General features: G+C 40.1%; 1 protein-coding gene across 1 annotated transcript in view; it reads left to right on the top strand.

Moving 5' to 3' along the window:
• Prex2 (phosphatidylinositol-3,4,5-trisphosphate dependent Rac exchange factor 2) overlaps positions 1–18,078 on the top strand; it is a 297,248-nt gene that overhangs the window by 182,067 nt on the left and 97,103 nt on the right. The window contains exons 29-32 of the mRNA XM_036177419.1: positions 547–637; positions 1,267–1,395; positions 7,332–7,373; positions 14,871–15,088. Of these exons, the coding sequence (XP_036033312.1) occupies positions 547–637; positions 1,267–1,395; positions 7,332–7,373; positions 14,871–15,088 (480 nt within the window). The remainder of the gene's footprint in view (positions 1–546; positions 638–1,266; positions 1,396–7,331; positions 7,374–14,870; positions 15,089–18,078) is intronic.

Raw genomic sequence — 18,078 nt, 5'->3', positions numbered from 1 at the left:
ATATGACAAACTGAAAAGAACCACATAAACAGGAGAAACCCTTTTGACTGTTGGTGGGTTGACTGAATGTTTCCTGGTACTCTGCTTCGTGTTATTTCGGGTTTCAAAAACTTTACAATTGTCTAGACGTTCATGTCAGGACTTTGCTTTTGCAAAATGTTTTACAATTATAATTAAAAAAATGTCATATTGAAAGTTTGAGCACTTTGAAAATAAGTCTGTATTTTTTTTTAAAGTTCCGAACTTTCACTTTTTTGTGAAGTAAATTTTTGTTTTGTACCTTTTTGTCAATTTATTGTAAATTACTCAGAAGAATTGGAAATGTTTAAGTGAAAATATGAGTTGATTATAATATTTTGCTTAAAGATAAGCTTCACTAGCATTGTGGGTTTTTAGAAACATTTATTTAAGAAGAGTATTTTAGAAGATAATTTCATGCACATGTGTGTATTATATATATATACATATACACACACACACACTCATCAGTACCTATATATTCTGTATTATGGTTGTCTCTAACACTCAGAAATCTACCCTTGGTAGATGGATTCCATAACCAACCTCTTGAAAGGGCAAGCTGTTGTACGGGCCTTTGAGCAAACCAAGTATCTCACACCAGGTCGAGGATTGCAAGGTATGTTCGAAATAAATATTAGGTGATAGCACGCAATAGACAATATGGTCATAAAACAAAAATGTTGCAGAAAGAGAAAAATTTTGTTGCTTTTGTTTCATAATTCTCTAAACTCCACTTCTGTTTGGATCATATGTGAGAATATTAAAAATCACTGCAATATCTTTTTATACACTTTTGATGTTTCTTTGAAAGTTTAAAACACTTGATACCTCTAGGGGCAAAACCAAAAATTCATGAATTAGAGACACAAATGATTTAAGTTCCTTTTGCAGTAAAGTCTAACTGGTCATATCCCATGGAGGGGAAGGGCCTCCCTCAGGAGTGTAGAACTGGCAGGTAGGCTTCGGACCACAGAGCCTAGCATGGTACCCTTCTCCCACCTCTTTTTCTGTATTTATAATAGGGTTTCTGCCTATATCTGCTTCCTGGGTGGAATGCCTATTAGAAAATAACATGAGCTTTGGTTTTCAGATTTAACAAACACACTTTCTGTTGTAACTTGTCTAAAGAAATTTATTAACACTGTTCTATAATAGTAAACTGGACAAAAGCAAGCAAATTCTGAAGCCAGCAGACTTAACTGAGAATTGGTTGACACTTATGAGAGATTTTCCATATTTGTTTAGAATTTCAACAGGAAATGGAGGCAAAGCTGAGTTGCCCGAAAAGGTTAAGGCTTCACCTCAAGCAGGATCCTTGGAATCTTCCCAGCAGCGTCCGGGCTCTTGCACAGAACATCAGAAAATTTGTTGAAGGTCAGTATGAAAAGCAAAGAGCATTGTCTGGTATCAGCAGTAGTCACTTAAAAAGCTAGTAAAACCAGACGTCTGGCAATGCCTCATTACTTTTTGCAGTGATTCCCATTCTGAATAAAATAAGGGGGATGAAATGGGGGAGGAGCGAGGAGCTGGAATAAGCCTGCAGAATGTATCATGGAGAGGATTCTGCATGAATAAAATAAGGCCTTGTGCATAGACAAAGTGAAACAATTCAAGCTTAAAACTTTGGAATTTGAAATCATATGAGAAAATTGTAAAGAATGAACAAAAAGTACATGAAGCTTAATTTTTATAGGAAGGCTAAAACATCTATTATATGTCTGTGTGGGAATCTAATTAACTTCATAGGCTGCATCACTAGTTTTTAAAGTTTTGGCCTTGGCTGATGGTCTCTGGCTGCCATGACATTATTTGCATGGCATCCTGAAATTGTTACAACCTCTAATTTAGAGATTAGGGTAATGGCTGAATGTCTGGAGATGTTTTTGATTGTCACAGCTGCAAATTCACCACTGGCACCCAGTGGGTGCAGATCGGGATGCTGCTGAGCCTACTGTAGCATGTAGGACAGTCTGTCACAGCAAAAGATCATTTACCCCCCAAATATTGACAGCACTAACTTTGAGAAGTGTACACAGCAAACATAATTTCCATGATTCTACCATACTTCTAGTGACTCTAGTTTTAGGGGTAAATTAGAAATACACTCAACAAATACAGCATCTTTGAACACTGAGTTAAATAGACAGGATATTTGGATGGATGTAGAGCAGGTCTCCAAATAAATAACAGATTCTATTTAATGCTGAAATGTTTTGTTATTTGTAACTGGATTTCTAGACTGTATTTTAATTTTACGGCTTAATACTGTGGTTTCCTGGGACACTTACAACATCCCATTAAAATTCTTAATCAAAACTGTCCCAAATAATGAATATTTTAAGAATGAATTGGTTTTAAAGATACTTTCAGGAATTGGAGCACATGTCTTATGGAGTGGAAGCCATATTTTTCTTAGAAGAGTTAGCTCTCTATAGTATAATGCTCCCAGAAGTTGCAAATTTGTACAGATGAGCTCACATCTTTTGAGGTTTTGATAATGATAAAAATAGATAGATTTAACTGTTTTTTTTAAATTAAGTACAATATTGGCTAGAAATGGACATATGCCTTAAACTTTGTCTTACTACTTTTTTAGTGAAAGTATTTCATCTGTAACATACACATTTCTAATGTAGATAAAATACTCAATAAAAAGCATTTTAAAATCTTACACCAATTATCTTAGTATGTTTTTATGCTCTTTGTTCTTAAAGGCACATTTTGAAGCCATAGAGTTAGTAGATACTTGCATAGATTGATTTATTATTCCTTTGTTCATTTGATTGATTGATGTTGTGAACATTGGTACCAACCTTGGACATGAGACTCCAGTAGCTGGTTTAGTCTAACTATATATCCTAAGAATCTCATAGTGAATGGTGTGGTAAGGGCTTTTTGCAGAGTTAGGTTCTAGCTATTTTTCTAAGTTCATTTGAGATTCCCTCACCCTGGGTGAAAACTCAGATGGTCTCTGTGTTAAATGAGTCTTTAAAAAACAATTTATTTACCATCTACTTCTTTGGCCAGAGCTGCCCCCGGGAGAGGGTATACCACCATTATTTTCTTTACCACTTTGTTTCATTTGGTTTAATGTAATTTTCATCCTATTTTGCAAACTGTAGTGAGTGATACAATAGATGTACCCCCATGGATACTGATACTAATAGATAAAAATTTAACTTATTGATACTTGGCTAGAAATTTGTGTTTTACATATGTCAGTGGAGTACTCCCATTTTTTATGTTTCCTGATATCTGATTTAAAATTTATACTAAATATGGTATCAAAATGTCACGACTCTGTGCCCTATGACCTTTGTAAAAGAAGGATTGCTACAGTGCCACTACAGTGTTGGATCACTGTTTCCTCACTTGTGCATAGCCTACTGAAATGGGGGAGAAGGTGATAATAGGTAGCCGCCATAATGGGGTGTTGATTGACTAAGATGTCGAAAAAGTGCTAATTATTTTCTTCTTCATCTTTCAGCTAAGCATAGTCTCACGTTACCAGCTAAATTCAGACACATTTACTTGTTTCTACCATCCCCTTAAATTTATGCTCAATTTATGCTACCTGGCTTTTCCTGGAAAGAAACGAAGAAATGCCTCCTCACCCCAGATAATGCTATGACAGACCAAAGAGAGATTCCATCCAAGTTCAGAGTTTATCAGGGCTACTTACAGGAGCAGGGGTGAGGGGTGACTCAGGGAGCATGGGTGAAGGGGTGACTCACAGGAGCAGGGGTGAGAGGTGACTCACAGGAGCAGGGGTGAGGGGTGACTCACAGGAGCAGGGGTGAGGGGTGACTCACAGGAGCAGGGGTGAGGGGTGACTCACAGGAGCAGGAGTGAGGGGTGACTCACAGGAGCAGGAGTGAGGGGTGACTCACAGGAGCAGGGGTGAGGGGTGACTACTCACAGGAGCAGGGGTGAGGGGTGACTCAGGGAGCATGGGTGAAGGGGTGACTCATAGGATCATGGGTGAAAGGTGACTCACAGGAGCATGGGTGATGGGTGACTCACAGGAGCAGGAGTGAAGGGTGACTCACAGGAGCAGGGGTGAGGGGTGACTCAGGGACCATGGGTGAAAGGTGACTCACAGGAGCAGGGGTGAGAGGTAACACACAGGAGCAGGGGTGAGGGGTGACTCACAGGAGCAGGAGTGAGGGGTGACTCACAGGAGCAGGGGTGAGGGGTGACTCACAGGAGCAGGGGTGAGGGGTGACTCACAGGAGCAGGGGTGAGGGGTGACTCACAGGAGCAGGGGTGAAAGGTGACTCACAGGAGCATGGGTGAAGGGTGACTCACAGGAGCAGGGGTGAGGGGTGACTCACAGGAGCAGGGGTGAGGGGTAACACACAGGAGCAGGGGTGAGGGGTGACTCACAGGAGCAGGGGTGAGGGGTGACTCACAGGAGCAGGGGTGAGGGGTGACTCTCACAGGAGCAGGGGTGAGGGGTGACTCACAGGAGCAGGGGTGAGGGGTGACTCCTCACAGGAGCAGGGGTGAGGGGTGACTCCTCACAGGAGCAGGGGTGAGGGGTGACTCCTCACAGGAGCAGGGGTGAGGGGTGACTCCTCACAGGAGCAGGGGTGAGGGGTGACTCCTCACAGGAGCAGGAGTGAGGGGTGACTCACAGGAGCAGGGGTGAGGGGTGACTACTCACAGGAGCAGGGGTGAGGGGTGACTCACAGGAGCAGGGGTGAAGGGTGACTCACAGGAGCAGGGGTGAGGGGTGACTACTCACAGGAGCAGGAGTGAGGGGTGACTACTCACAGGAGCAGGGGTGAGGGGTGACTACTCACAGGAGCAGGGGTGAGGGGTGACTCACAGGAGCAGGGGTGAGGGGTGACTACTCACAGGAGCAGGTGTGAGGGGTGACTCACAGGAGCAGGGGTGAGGGGTGACTCCTCAGGAGCAGGGGTGAGGGGTGACTACTCACAGGAGCAGGGGTGAGGGGTGACTACTCACAGGAGCAGGGGTGAGGGGTGACTACTCACAGGAGCAGGGGTGAGGGGTGACTCCTCACAGGAGCAGGGGTGAGGGGTGACTCCTCACAGGAGCAGGGGTGAGGGGTGACTCCTCACAGGAGCAGGGGTGAGGGGTGACTACTCACAGGAGCAGGGGTGAGGGGTGACTCACAGGAGCAGGGGTGAGGGGTGACTCCTCACAGGAGCAGGGGTGAGGGGTGACTCCTCACAGGAGCAGGGGTGAGGGGTGACTCACTACTCACAGGAGCAGGGGTGAGGGGTGACTCCTCACAGGAGCAGGGGTGAGGGGTGACTCACTACTCACAGGAGCAGGGGTGAGGGGTGACTCCTCACAGGAGCAGGGGTGAGGGGTGACTCACTACTCACAGGAGCAGGGGTGAGGGGTGACTCCTCACAGGAGCAGGGGTGAGGGGTGACTCCTCACAGGAGCAGGGGTGAGGGGTGACTCCTCACAGGAGCAGGGGTGAGGGGTGACTCCTCACAGGAGCAGGGGTGAGGGTGACTCCTCACAGGAGCAGGGGTGAGGGGTGACTCCTCACAGGAGCAGGGGTGAGGGGTGACTCCTCACAGGAGCAGGGGTGAGGGGGTGACTCCTCACAGGAGCAGGGGTGAGGGGTGACTCCTCACAGGAGCAGGGGTGAGGGGTGACTCCTCACAGGAGCAGGGGTGAGGGGTGACTCCTCACAGGTTGTGGGTAACCACCAGAAAGCCCATCCCCACCTGTGTGACGGCTGCAGCAGTGTGTGTGCTCCTTGCACAATTCTCCGGCAGCAGCCACGTGACTGAAAAGTCTCCTTGCCCCTGAAGGAAACTTGTGTTTCCTGCGAACACAACCAATGGAGGGCCTTTGTGCATCTCCTCATTTTCCTGAGCTTCCTGAATCTGCTAGGTTTCCTGTGCGTTCAATGAGCATTCTCCCTCCAGGAGGGGGTGTTTCACATGATTTGTAAGTAACGACATTTCTCCTCTTTTTTCCCTTTAAAATATCATTCTTTTAAAGATCTACTATTTTTCTCCCAGAAACCTACTTTTTTCTTTTTTGTCTGCATCTGTCTCAGAATCATAAAGCATGTTTTGTTTTTCAGTTTTTACATACCTTGCCTTCATAATGCTGATAATTTTCTATCCTTCTCTCCATGTTTTCTGATCCGTACACACTGTTGCCAGATTTTTTTTAAATGTCTTGTTCATAGTACATTCTTCTATCACAGAGCCTGGTAGTGATGTCTCCCAGATGAGTCTAAACTCATCAATCTAATGTTATAAGTTATTTTTCATGTCAACTTCGTAACTGTGGCCCAATCCTGGTGTCTTAATGAGATAATTAGATATGTTGTTCATTTTCTGATATATTTATTTGCTGGCACTGTTCCCACATAAGTTCCTTCTCCCTAGTGGTCTAAACTTGAGTTTCTGTGAAGCATTTTTTCGTTGTGGAGTCTATCAGCTTCAGCGAGCTCTAGATTAGAGTAGTAGCACTCTTCATGTGTATATAGCACTTTAAAGAATTTGCAAAGACCTTAAGTATATTTCCTGTTCATTTTTTCTAACACAGGCCATAATACAAAGTATCATCTATAAATGAGCTGAGACTAAAAGTAATTCTTAAGTTTTCTAATGCCATAAAGCTAGAGTAAACAAATTGTTTCTCAGTTGAGAGTGCTTTCTTGCCTCTGAAATCTGTTTGTTTTTGCAGTCGTGTTTGTAAACTTCACTGCCCTTTGAAATGTTGACAGCATTTCTGATCAGAGTCCACCCCCTCTCTTCACAACTATAATACATAGAACAGGATGATTTGTAACCCTTTTTTACATCCCATAATTTTGATTAAACAGAAGGAACTCTTTACTATTAGAAGTCAATGGACACAGTGATAAGTATGAAAGTAATATATACTTGTCAAATATTTGTGATTGGCCCTATGTAGGATGGAATAGTAGAGTATATTAATGTATATTCATGTATTTGTATCTAAAATTTTTAGTCATAGTAGCAACTATTATTTTCACAGCTTAGCAGCACAGCTTATTATACATATGTTAGGGAATAGCATATAGGCTAAAGTATCCAAGGATTACCTAGAATTGGGCAGTATTTGAATGGTGTTCTATGGTGTAATTCAGATTTGAAAGATGTTCTGGCATCTTGAGCAGTTGATAGCATTTATCTAAGTAGATGGGCAATAGTAGAATGTCAAGTGAATGGCATTTTAATTGCTTGATATAATAAGACCATGGTGATTTTACTACCAGGATACAGTGTCATGTGTGTTGCAGAAGCAGAGTGGACAGTTAATAAGTGTGCTCTCTTTCTCTGCAGAGGTGAAGTGTCGGATACTCCTGGCTCTCCTTGAAAACTCAGGTAACATTTTACCCTATTTTTACTATCTGAAGCAATGTGGCCAGGATCATATAGGTCTTAAAATAGGAAATCAATGCCTTCTGCCACTTGAAGAAATAAATGGGGCTGTGATTTCTGCCTTCTCTAAAGTACTGGAAAGGTTTTCTTCAATGTATTTAAGTGTTTTAATAAGAACACAAAAGCTTAAGCTCATTTTAGTTTCTAAGTACATATAAAAATACATATAAATACATATTAAAACTGTCTCATTACTAAGAGAAAGAGGAAGCAGGAAGGGAGCATAGGCAGGCAATTCCAGCATTCAGGAAGCCAATGAATAGGGAGCATCACAGGTTCTGACCTCTCTTGGCTTGTACATCAGTGCCTCCCCTCAACAAAAAAAGGAGAAAGATTGTATACTGTGGTAAAGGAAATAGTTGGTGTGTGGATATGGTATTTATCATGAGACTATCTAATTGTTGTTTGTGACCAAGGATTTATATAAAATATCTTATACATAAGATATTAATAGATCTTACATTAAAACACTTCTACCATACATTATTAGGAGTGTTGACATAACTAGCAGGACAGTTAAAGATAGTAGGTCATTAACCTCCTCAAAGCCAGCACTACCTATTTTTACCATCAACAACTACCTAAAGTGGTAGTAGCTGTCACAAATGTTCATCAAATAGGTGTTGTAAGAAAGAGTAATGGATGGTCTGAGAATGTAGCTCCAGGAGTAGAATGCCCATCTACCATTCAGGAAACCCTTGGTTGCATGCACAGTGGTGTGATGGCACATACTCCAAAAGCCAGCATTCAGGAAGTAGATACTGTGGAAGTGTGTAAGAGCTAGCATTGTCTGTACACTGTGGTGCCTAGTAGCTGGTTCCAGTGCAATAGTGGAGTCAGGACCTTTACTGGCTTGTGATTTATTTATTTACTTTATTAAGACTCAAGAGCCAGCTTCTCACTCAGTTGTCCAAGTTAGCCTTGAACTCCTTAGTTGAAGCGATCCTCCAGCCTCAATCATTTGAATATCTGGGTAATGTTGCCACACCTGTCTTGGAATTTTTCTTTTGAAGGCAGGACTCTCAAAATTATATTGCAACTATGTGGCTAAAGGTAGGGTATAATTTGTGGCAATTTTAGAGCCTACTAAACTTGGCAAGTTTTGGTGATGAATGAATGAGTAGAGTCTAACAAAAGGGCTTTTAGTTAATTGATTGGTTAGTTTATGCCTTGTTCTTCAATTAATAACAGTAACAACAGGAGAAAAACTTACGTTTTTGAACTATTCTAAAGACACATTTCATAGATTCATTTTTATAAATTTCATTGGGGACAACTATTACTGTTTCCACAGTTTTAAAGGAGAATACATATGTTCTGGGAGGATAATAATAACTAGTAGGTGATGTTCATTTAACTCAGATCTTTGATATCATGATGCTTCACCAAAATAGTCTCCAGTGAGTAAATTAAGAAATGGCAAAAGGTACTTTGGAATTTCAAACTTGGTTTCGCTAGTTCCAAATTGGTCCTGGATTGCATCGCTTTCTTCAGTGTTCAGATGCCTGCTTCAGCATATGGTTGTGGCATTTGTGTGTGCTTATGTGCAGTTTTGAAATAGGGTCTCAAGATAGTCTCAAACTTCAGGGTATAGCCCAGCCTGAAGTTTGGATCCTCCTGGCTCAGTCTCCTGTGGGCTGGGATGGCAGGCAGATGACGTCACACCCAAATGGGATTGTAGGCAGATGACACCACATCCAGCTGGCAGCAGCTTCTTTTTCTTACTTTTATTGTTTTCTACTTATGGTTCTTTTTGTTATTTTTTCACTCATTCTCTCTTCCCTTTTATACATGGGATGACATTTAAACAATAAATAATAGTCAAGTTATGCCATCATTTTGGCTGTGAAATTATGTTTTTCATTAGAAAGGGATAGACCATATCTGCTAAATGTTCTACTTAACCCTTCTTGTAAATCTTTTGGAAATATTCCATGTTTATTAGTAGTCAAAGATAAAAGTTCTGTTTCTCTTGTTTGAGGCCTTTAGGGATTTTTAATAGTGTGTGTGTGTGTGTGTGTGTGTGTGTGTGTGTGTGTGTGTGTGTGTGTTTTGACAAACTTTATACATAAGCACTATATCACTCCCTCTTCCAACTCCTGTGTACCCCTTCCCAAATCCGTGATCTTTTCTTGCGTTATTACTGTTGCATGCATATACATGTATGGACATACACACCTATATATAATCTACTGAGTCCATTTAGATTTGTTGTATGTACATGTATCCAAGGCTGACCACTTGGGATTGGACAATCTGTGCAGGAGCTCATCTGTGGAGGAGACTGCTTCTCCCTCAGTAGACAGCCATTGACCAGCATTACTACCATTCCTACTGTGAGAAGTCTTAGTTTTCATGTCTTTGCTTGCTTTTCTTTGTCCCCTACCATCTCTGTGTCAGTATAATGCCCATCAATATTTCTATGCATCTCTCTGTCCTCTTATGTGTTCTCTTCTGAGCAGTGAATTAAGGCGCTTAGACTTGTAAATAGTTGGGATTACATGAAGTATTGCATTTGTTAGGTGTTTATACAAGATGAGTATAGTAGGAACTGAAGTATTGAGAGGAAACTGAACCTTTTTATAGGAACAAAAACCATTTTTTTTCAAATGTATTCCTATGACAAGAAAAGTCTTACTCTACCAAAATAATTAGCAAGCTGTCACACAAACCTTCTTTTGCTAGAAGCTGGGTATAGCTGTTCAGATGCTTGCTGACATTCTTTCTTATTTTTATTTTTTATAAGACTGGGAAGTGAGAAGAGCTTTGGTACAGAAGGACATTGGGAATTTTGAATTTAAGGGGAAAGAGCGTATGTTTTTGTCGTCAGGAAGCAGATTCTGGTTTGTTTCTCTATCATACTGCTCAGTAACACAACCAGGTTCCCATTCAGTGCTGAGCACTGCTAGGAGCTAAGAAAAGAGTAGCTGCAACAGTAAGTCTAGTAGATGTATTTTGTTAAGAACTGCTTTGCTTTTCAAATTGTTTGTCTGTATTAGAGACCTGCAAAGTAGGAAGTAGAAATGAATCTTATCTTAGTTCTTCTTTTCTTCCAGTACTAGGGGTTGAATCCAAAGCCTCTTTCTTGTTTATGCCACAGAGGCACTCTATTGCTGAGTTATATGACCAGGTCCAAATCCCATGCCTTAAGACACTAGCTGAATGCCCATTAATTGCCTCTAAAGTCTATGGTATAATTCATGTGATATACTACTTCTGGTCTTGATGATCCAACTGGGGGAAAAAACTCTCACAGTGTTATCAAATTATCCATCTAGAGAGAGATGTCCTGGGTCTAAGATGGCAGAAATAAGTTCACCATGTTTCCTGAGACAGAGAAAATTTCACAGTTTTCAGTATTTCAATAATTCAAAGATGTCTGATCTTTCAATGCATTGACTGTTAAATACTGAGTTAAAGTTTATGGATTATCATCCTTCTGACTAAAGAGGCATAGAAATAAAATATGGGCTATAAGGCTATTTAGCAAGGCATTAAATGTTTGAGGGATGCTGAGCTTAACTGCAAGGCTTAGTACAGATCTGTGCACCCACACTTCATTGTTTTGTTATAGTTTTAAATCTTGCTGCATTGTGGGATGAAAGGATGGGAATGTGACATTGAGGAACTGTGAATATCAAGTGGGAATATATATGAAGTCTGCTCAAAACAGCCAAGTGGTGACTGTCACTCCATAAAGCAATGAGCATTGATTTAGTATCTTTAATTAAAAAATTCATTAGCTTAAAATTCAAATGACCCTGTTGCATTTCTACCTCTGTTATTCTAATATAGCTAGAAATGTGGCCAAGGCTCTGACTGGGGCTCCTTCTACTAAAATAATTGATACTAAGCTTCATTCTCATGGGATATGCAATGTTAAAAATGAATCAATGAGCAAGAACAATGTAGATTGTGAGTTATCAACACTTTTGTGTTAGAAAGATTAATGAATGCTTATTGTGATCTCTTCAAATTTGATAGTGATTGAATGAAAGTTGGCTTACATGTATAAAGAATATAGTAAGAGAGAGGAGATGAAGTGTCTAAGTATTAGGGAGATATAAAAAATAAAATTTAAGAATTTCTTTTCAGAAGCACTTTGGACATCATTGCTTTTTACTAGCAGTACAGATATTCACGCTTGTGATTTCTATTCATGCTGATAGTGGAGCTAGAACCTTTCCTCCCTGGATGATGGCTTCCCACTTTCGATACTGGCTGTTTATTCCAAATTTTATTTCATTAAATTATTCTCAGGCTATAGGTAAGACTATTCCTATAACAGTTCCTGAGGTTTTTTTTTTGTTTTTTTTTTTTTTAGTTCATCCAGGTTTTCTTCTTTGCTCTAGGACATCTAAGAAGCAAAGTAAGACTATCAAAGAAGAGGGATGGTCCACTCCTTATTTCATTTTTGAGCTCAGAGTCTTTGTGAGGTTGGCTTTTCAGTTAAACTAAATCCACCGATTCCAAGAAGTCAGAGCATGAACTCCTGCATTTCCATTCATTAGTCAGCACCAGCACTTCATTGTTTCTGTTCCCTCATGCAGTAGACAGTCATTGAATGCCTACTCTGGTAGATTTGTACAACTCAAAACAAGTGCTTTGCTTTTTTTCTTGAGAGTTTAGTAAAGTTTATTCCCAGTTTTCATGTTGGATAGATACCTGCCAAATGTCTTTCCCATTTAGCAGCACAGGACACAGGGTATATAATTATTGGAGGGAGACATCTAACATACACATGTTGGTTAAATTAATATGTTCACCTTATGGAATTAGCATATTCAAACCTTTTGGTCTACTGAAGGAGACCATTCATGTAGTTAAAACTAGTAAATGAATATTTTAAATATAATATTTTACTGTTTAATCTATTTTCTAAGAAAAATGTCAAGAGTGAATGCTCCTAACATTAAAATTAACACAAAGCAACTGTATTGTGTAGAAACATGATTTCTATGGTTATTAAAAACAAATGTTCAGTGTTCTTGGTAAATGACTTAAAATGATGTCTCTGTCAATAAAATGGGAGTTCAGTGGTGAAGACATCATTTAGCTTTATATTTTACACAACTACTGGGATTAGGTATTCCCTTCACATGGTTCTTTAAGATCTCAAAATACTCAGTCCACTTTGATGGGGAGATTATTTTGCACATGGATTTCACCCCATGCCAAAAGTATGACCTGATGGTTATGTAAGCTGGAATCTGTACTGGTGCCAAGTGACCCCAGATGTCTGTCATCTTCATTAATAAACAAGCCCTGCAGAGGTAGGTCACAGGGAAAGAGTACCTTCAAAGTTAGCAAAACCCACTCAACTGTTGGATAGTACTTCTCCTAAACATACTAAAATCAATTTATGATAAAATTAAATTTATTAGGTATCAGGGAAAATATAGACATCCCCAGTCTTATAAATGTAGACATATTTACTACACAAGATATTGAATGAGTAATTCATGAGGTGTATATTTGTTACTAGTACAAGCAGTTGGCCAGCAAATGTGCTCTCTTGACATGCATTAATATTTGGGTAGGTTTCATAGGTGATTATTTTTAAAATACTAACAATATTCAGTTTGTCAGCACAAACTGTGTAGTAAGACTTTGAGTCTTTTTAGCAAAAATTGTGTCATATAAGGTAAAAATATGAATAAGCACAGTTTTGTATTTTTTCCTCAGGTTCTTATAAAATAAATTAATGATTACAAAATAGAGTCAGAATGTTTATGAAGGACTTTTATTTTAATTTTTATTCCTTGGAATTTGCATACATATACCTAATGTACTTGACATCTATATCTCTTATTCCCCTACTCCTTACGCCCCAAGACCTCTGATCACATCTCCTCCCCAATTTCATGTCACCTTATTTATTTTATTTTCTTCTTCTTCTTATTTTTTTTTAGCCCACCATTTCACAGCACCCCCTTCCCCATCCAAGAAGACTTCTTTAAACATTTATGATCTAGGCTAATGTTTAAAGCTCATTAAAAGAATACTAGAAAATTTTGCTGTTAAAGAAACTCAACCCTTTCCCCTTAAGTGAGAATATTAAACACTAGCATTGGTATATGCTTAATAATTAATTTTCAAGCTGGGTGCAGTGGTGCACACCTTGAATACTAGCACTTAGGAAGCAGAGTCAGGTGGATCTTTGTGAGTTCAAGGTGTTCTGGTCTATCACCATGAGTTCCAGGGTAGCCAGAACTATACAGAGAGACCTTGTCTCAAAAAAAAACAAACAAACAAACAAACAAAAAAAAAAACAAAAAACCAAACAAACAAAACAAAACAAAACAAAACAAGGTTTTCACTCTGCAACATTCTTTTTGCAAATATAATTATGTCATTTCCCCCTTCTCTTTCCTCCCTCCAAACCCTCCTCTATACTCCTTGCTCTCTTTCAAAGTAATGGATTTTTTTTTCATTAGTTGTTGCCACATACATATATGTATAGATGTCTGAAGATATATATTCTTGAATACATGAATGCAACTTGCTCAGTCTATATGTTGTTACTTACATGCCTATTTTGGGGGCTGACCACTTGGTATTGGATAGTGAATTAGTGTGCTCTTCCTTGGGGAAGACTGTTTTGCCTTTTGTCATTATTCCTCAGTTGTCTGGAGTCCTTTGTGTAGCGTTGAGGCCTCATTGGTTTCCCCTGTCCACTTTGGCGTTTGTCTTTGTTCAGCTCATGCTTAGGCAGTCATGTCAGTGAGCCTTATGGGTGTAGTTTCTGCCATTATTGGAAGGTACAATCTCACAGCAAACTCCTTGATCCCCTGGCTCTTAACAGTCTTTTTATCCTCTCTCCCACAGTGTTTCCCGAACCTTCCAAGCAGGAGTTGTTTTGTAGATTATCCACTGGAACTGAGCTCCACGACTGCTTTTTGATGGGTTGTGGTTTTCTGTAATGGTCTCTATTCACTGCCAAGAGAACTTTCCTTCATGAGGAGTGAATACCACACTTCTCTGTGGGCATAAGGATATTTAGAATGTAGTTAGGGATTAGGTTGCTTAAATAGGTGGCAGTTCATGTTCTTCTCCAAGACCTATGCCTTCACTAGTTCTGGGTTGTTGGCTAGGTTTCTAGTAACAGCTTGCTGTCCTTCATGCTGAGTGGGTTTTAAGTTCAATCAGAGTGCTGTTGCCTAGTGCCAAAATATGTGTGCCACTCAACTGCTCCCCTGCAGTCATTGTGTCATGCTGGTCATGGTCTCTGCAACATTTTTTGTTGTTGTTGTTGTTGTTGTTCTATATTGTATTTTTGAGACAGGGTGTTTCTATGTATTCCTGGCTGTCCTGGAACTCACCATATAGACCAGGTTGGCCTTGAACTCACAGAGATCTGTGCTGGGATTAAAAATATGTGCCGTCACACCTGGCTACTGCACTATTTGAAAGTTTCCTTTGTGTTCTTTTCAATCACAGACAGTGACACTCAGCTCCGGAGAGACATGGTTTTTTGCCAGAGTCTTGTGGCTGCTGTCTGCGCCTTCTCTGAGCAGCTCTTGGCCGCCTTAAACCAGATGTTTGACAACAGCAAGGAAAATGAAATGGAGACCTGGGAAGCCAGCAGAAGGTGGCTGGACCAGATTGCAAATGCAGGTGTTCTTTTTCACTTCCAGTCACTTCTGTCACCAAATTTGGTAAGGACTATGACTCCTGTTGCCTGTACCAGCTGTAACCTACCTGCTCACATTACCAAATATGGAGTAATTGGCCATTTCTCCCTCACTGTCTCTTCCATAATTGTTTGGCTATTTTAAAGGGATTTTCCCCCCATGATCATTCAGGTTTTAATAAGAATGTGGGATGTATTCCATCTTTTCTGATTTTATCCCTTGTCTCTGGCTGCTAAAAGCTGGGAGAGACTCCAATGTTAGTAATTCTGAGATGCTTGAGCACTGACTGGAAAGAGTCATGAGAGGAAAGTGGATTTTGATAAATCCACTCCGGCCAGAAGTAACAGCTTTCCAGATTCCTAAGCTGCCGCTGAGGCTGATAACCTGCTTCACAGACCAGCTACTGTCTGGCAGTCTGTTTCAGATTTGTACTTGCTAAACCATTTTCAGCTCTCCCTTTGGATGAGTGCTTCCCATTGACAAAATATTGCAGCGGCTGCAGTAGAAAATGCCGTACTTAAGCATGCATAAAGATGTAAAAAAGGATCTTGGACTATTTGAAAAATAGAGACCTTTGGAGTTTTTCACATAGACGTTCCGTAGTTTTGTGATGTACTACTGCATAAATCTCTGCTGTTATTGACATAAACATGCTGAGGACTCATTAAATGGAATTCTGACTTGGAACTTGAAAGCCTGTGTCATCTGCTAAAGTACAAGTGGAAAATGTAGCTGCCAGGTAACATAGGTTGAAAACAAGGAGAGACTGTGACTATAGCAAAATAGCATTTTTCATACTGTCGGGTAGGGAGATGATTGTTGTACTGTACATTCATAGCAGATTCTGGAATGATAAGGTAATGGCATCCATCTCAGTGTAGCTAAGAGATACAGAAGTAGATTATTTAGAAAAGATTCTATGCTCTTCTTCTTCTTCTTCTTCTTCTTCTTCTTCTTCTTCTTCTTCTTTTTCTATGCACTTCTTGACTTCTTGGGGCCGTAAACTACTTATTTGGTTAATTTAAAGTAAGATACTTTAGGCAAAGTGTTTACAAACAAAACAAGCCAGGTGGCAGTGGCGAATGCCTTTAATCCCAGCACTCAGGAGGCAGAGCTAGGTGGATCTCTGTGAGTTCGAGGCCATCCTGGTCTACAGAGTGAGTTCCAGAATAGGCACCAAAACTATACAGAGAAACCCTGTTTCAAAAAACCAACAACAAAAGCCATAGCATATCCAATGTAAATTATGTATGATAACCAGGCTACTTCCTGACATAGTAGCAGTGTTTGTTGATTGAGGAATGAATGAATGAATGCATGCATGAGTGAGATTTCTATTCTATTTTCTTTATTTAAAGTTTCTGATATCTAGTCAATTGCTGCGGCTTTGAATTTAAGCTTAATTTTATTTGAACTCTCCAAGACTAGGAGAAAATATTTACAAATCATTGAGGCAATGAATTGCATATATTAGAATGTATAAAGAACCCTTGAGGGGCTAGAGAGATGGCTCAGTGATTAAGAGCACTGGCTGTTCTTCCAGAGGTCCTGAGTTCAATTTCCAGCAACCACATGGTGGCTCACAACCATCTATAATGAGATCTGGCGCCCTCTTCTGTATACGTAATAAAATAAACAACAACGAAAAAAAGAACCCTCGAAACTCAATAGTTATTTTAAAAATTATCTAATTTAAGGCCTGGTGATGGTGGTGCATGCCTTTAATCCTAGCATTTGGGAGGCAGAGCCAGGCAGATCTCTGTGAGTTTGATTGAGGCCAGCCTGGTCTACAGAGTGAGATCCAGGATAGGCACCAAAACTACACAGAGAAAACAAACAAATCTAATTTAAAAGTGGGGGAAAGGATTTGAGTAGATACTGCCCTAGAAGATATAAAGGTGCATGGCAGATAATCAGTATCAGCTGCCATTGGAGAACTGCAACTCAAAGCCCAAAGAAAGAGTCCTCTGCAGTAACCAGTGTTGGTGAGGATCTGTAGAAACTCTAATGCTCAGAAATGAGTCACAGGAATGTGAGATAATGCAACATCATTGGAAAACAGCTTGCCAGTTCTTCAAGACATAATCCTTAGGTTATAGCCAATGGAAACCCAAACTTCTATTCACTTAAGAACCTGTGGCAAATAGTCCTATCAGTGTTATCCAAAATAGATAAAGACTGTTAGCAACTCAGCTATTTATCGGTGGATGACTGGATAAGTTAAAGGCTGCGTTTCATATAATAAAATCTTATTCAGACATAGACAATTTGTAGTACTGATGAATGCTAGATTGTACATGAATCTTGGAAGCAAAATCCTAAGGAAACTATCCTGGCAACAGAGAACACAGTTTGCTTCTGCTGAGATGAAACATGATGAATGGATACGTTTCAGAGATCAAAGTAGACATCTGCTTGCCTGGAGCTAAGAGCTCAGGTAGATGTCCCAGAAAGGAAGCTGAATGATGCTCAGTTTCCTCTGGAGATGGGGAAAATATTCTACAATTAGAAGATGACAGAAGTGTCTCTGCTCTACATGCATCTAAGATGTTGAGCTGTGTATTTCGACTGGGTGAATTCCATATTCCGTGAGTTATACATCTCAATGAAACTGCACTCCTCTTAAAAATTGGTCTTTAAATTTATTTCAGTAACTGATTTTTCAATCACAGATTACTGGAAAAAAATTCAAGGGAACCTCTGTATTAAGAATGCATGGAAGCCAGGCCTTTAATCCCAGCACTCAGGAGGCAGAGCCAGGCGGATCTCTGTGAGTTTGAGGCCAGCCTGGTCTACAGAGTGAGTTCCAGGACAGCCAGGGCCACAGAGTAAGTTCCAGGACAGGCACCAAAACTACACAGAGAAACTCTGTCTAGAAAAACAAAACAAAACAAAGCCCTGAAAATGTACATCCAAATAGCATCAAATGGACCAAACATTTTATATTCAGGAGTATATATGTATGTACATTTGCATGCAATATTATTGACTGAAAAAAGAGGCCATGAATTTGA

Source organism: Onychomys torridus, chromosome 2 (genome assembly GCF_903995425.1).
Source record: "Onychomys torridus chromosome 2, mOncTor1.1, whole genome shotgun sequence".
NCBI lineage: Eukaryota > Metazoa > Chordata > Mammalia > Rodentia > Cricetidae > Onychomys > Onychomys torridus.
The sequence above is the reverse complement of the archived record's forward strand: the minus strand, read 5'-3'. Positions and strand labels throughout refer to the sequence as shown.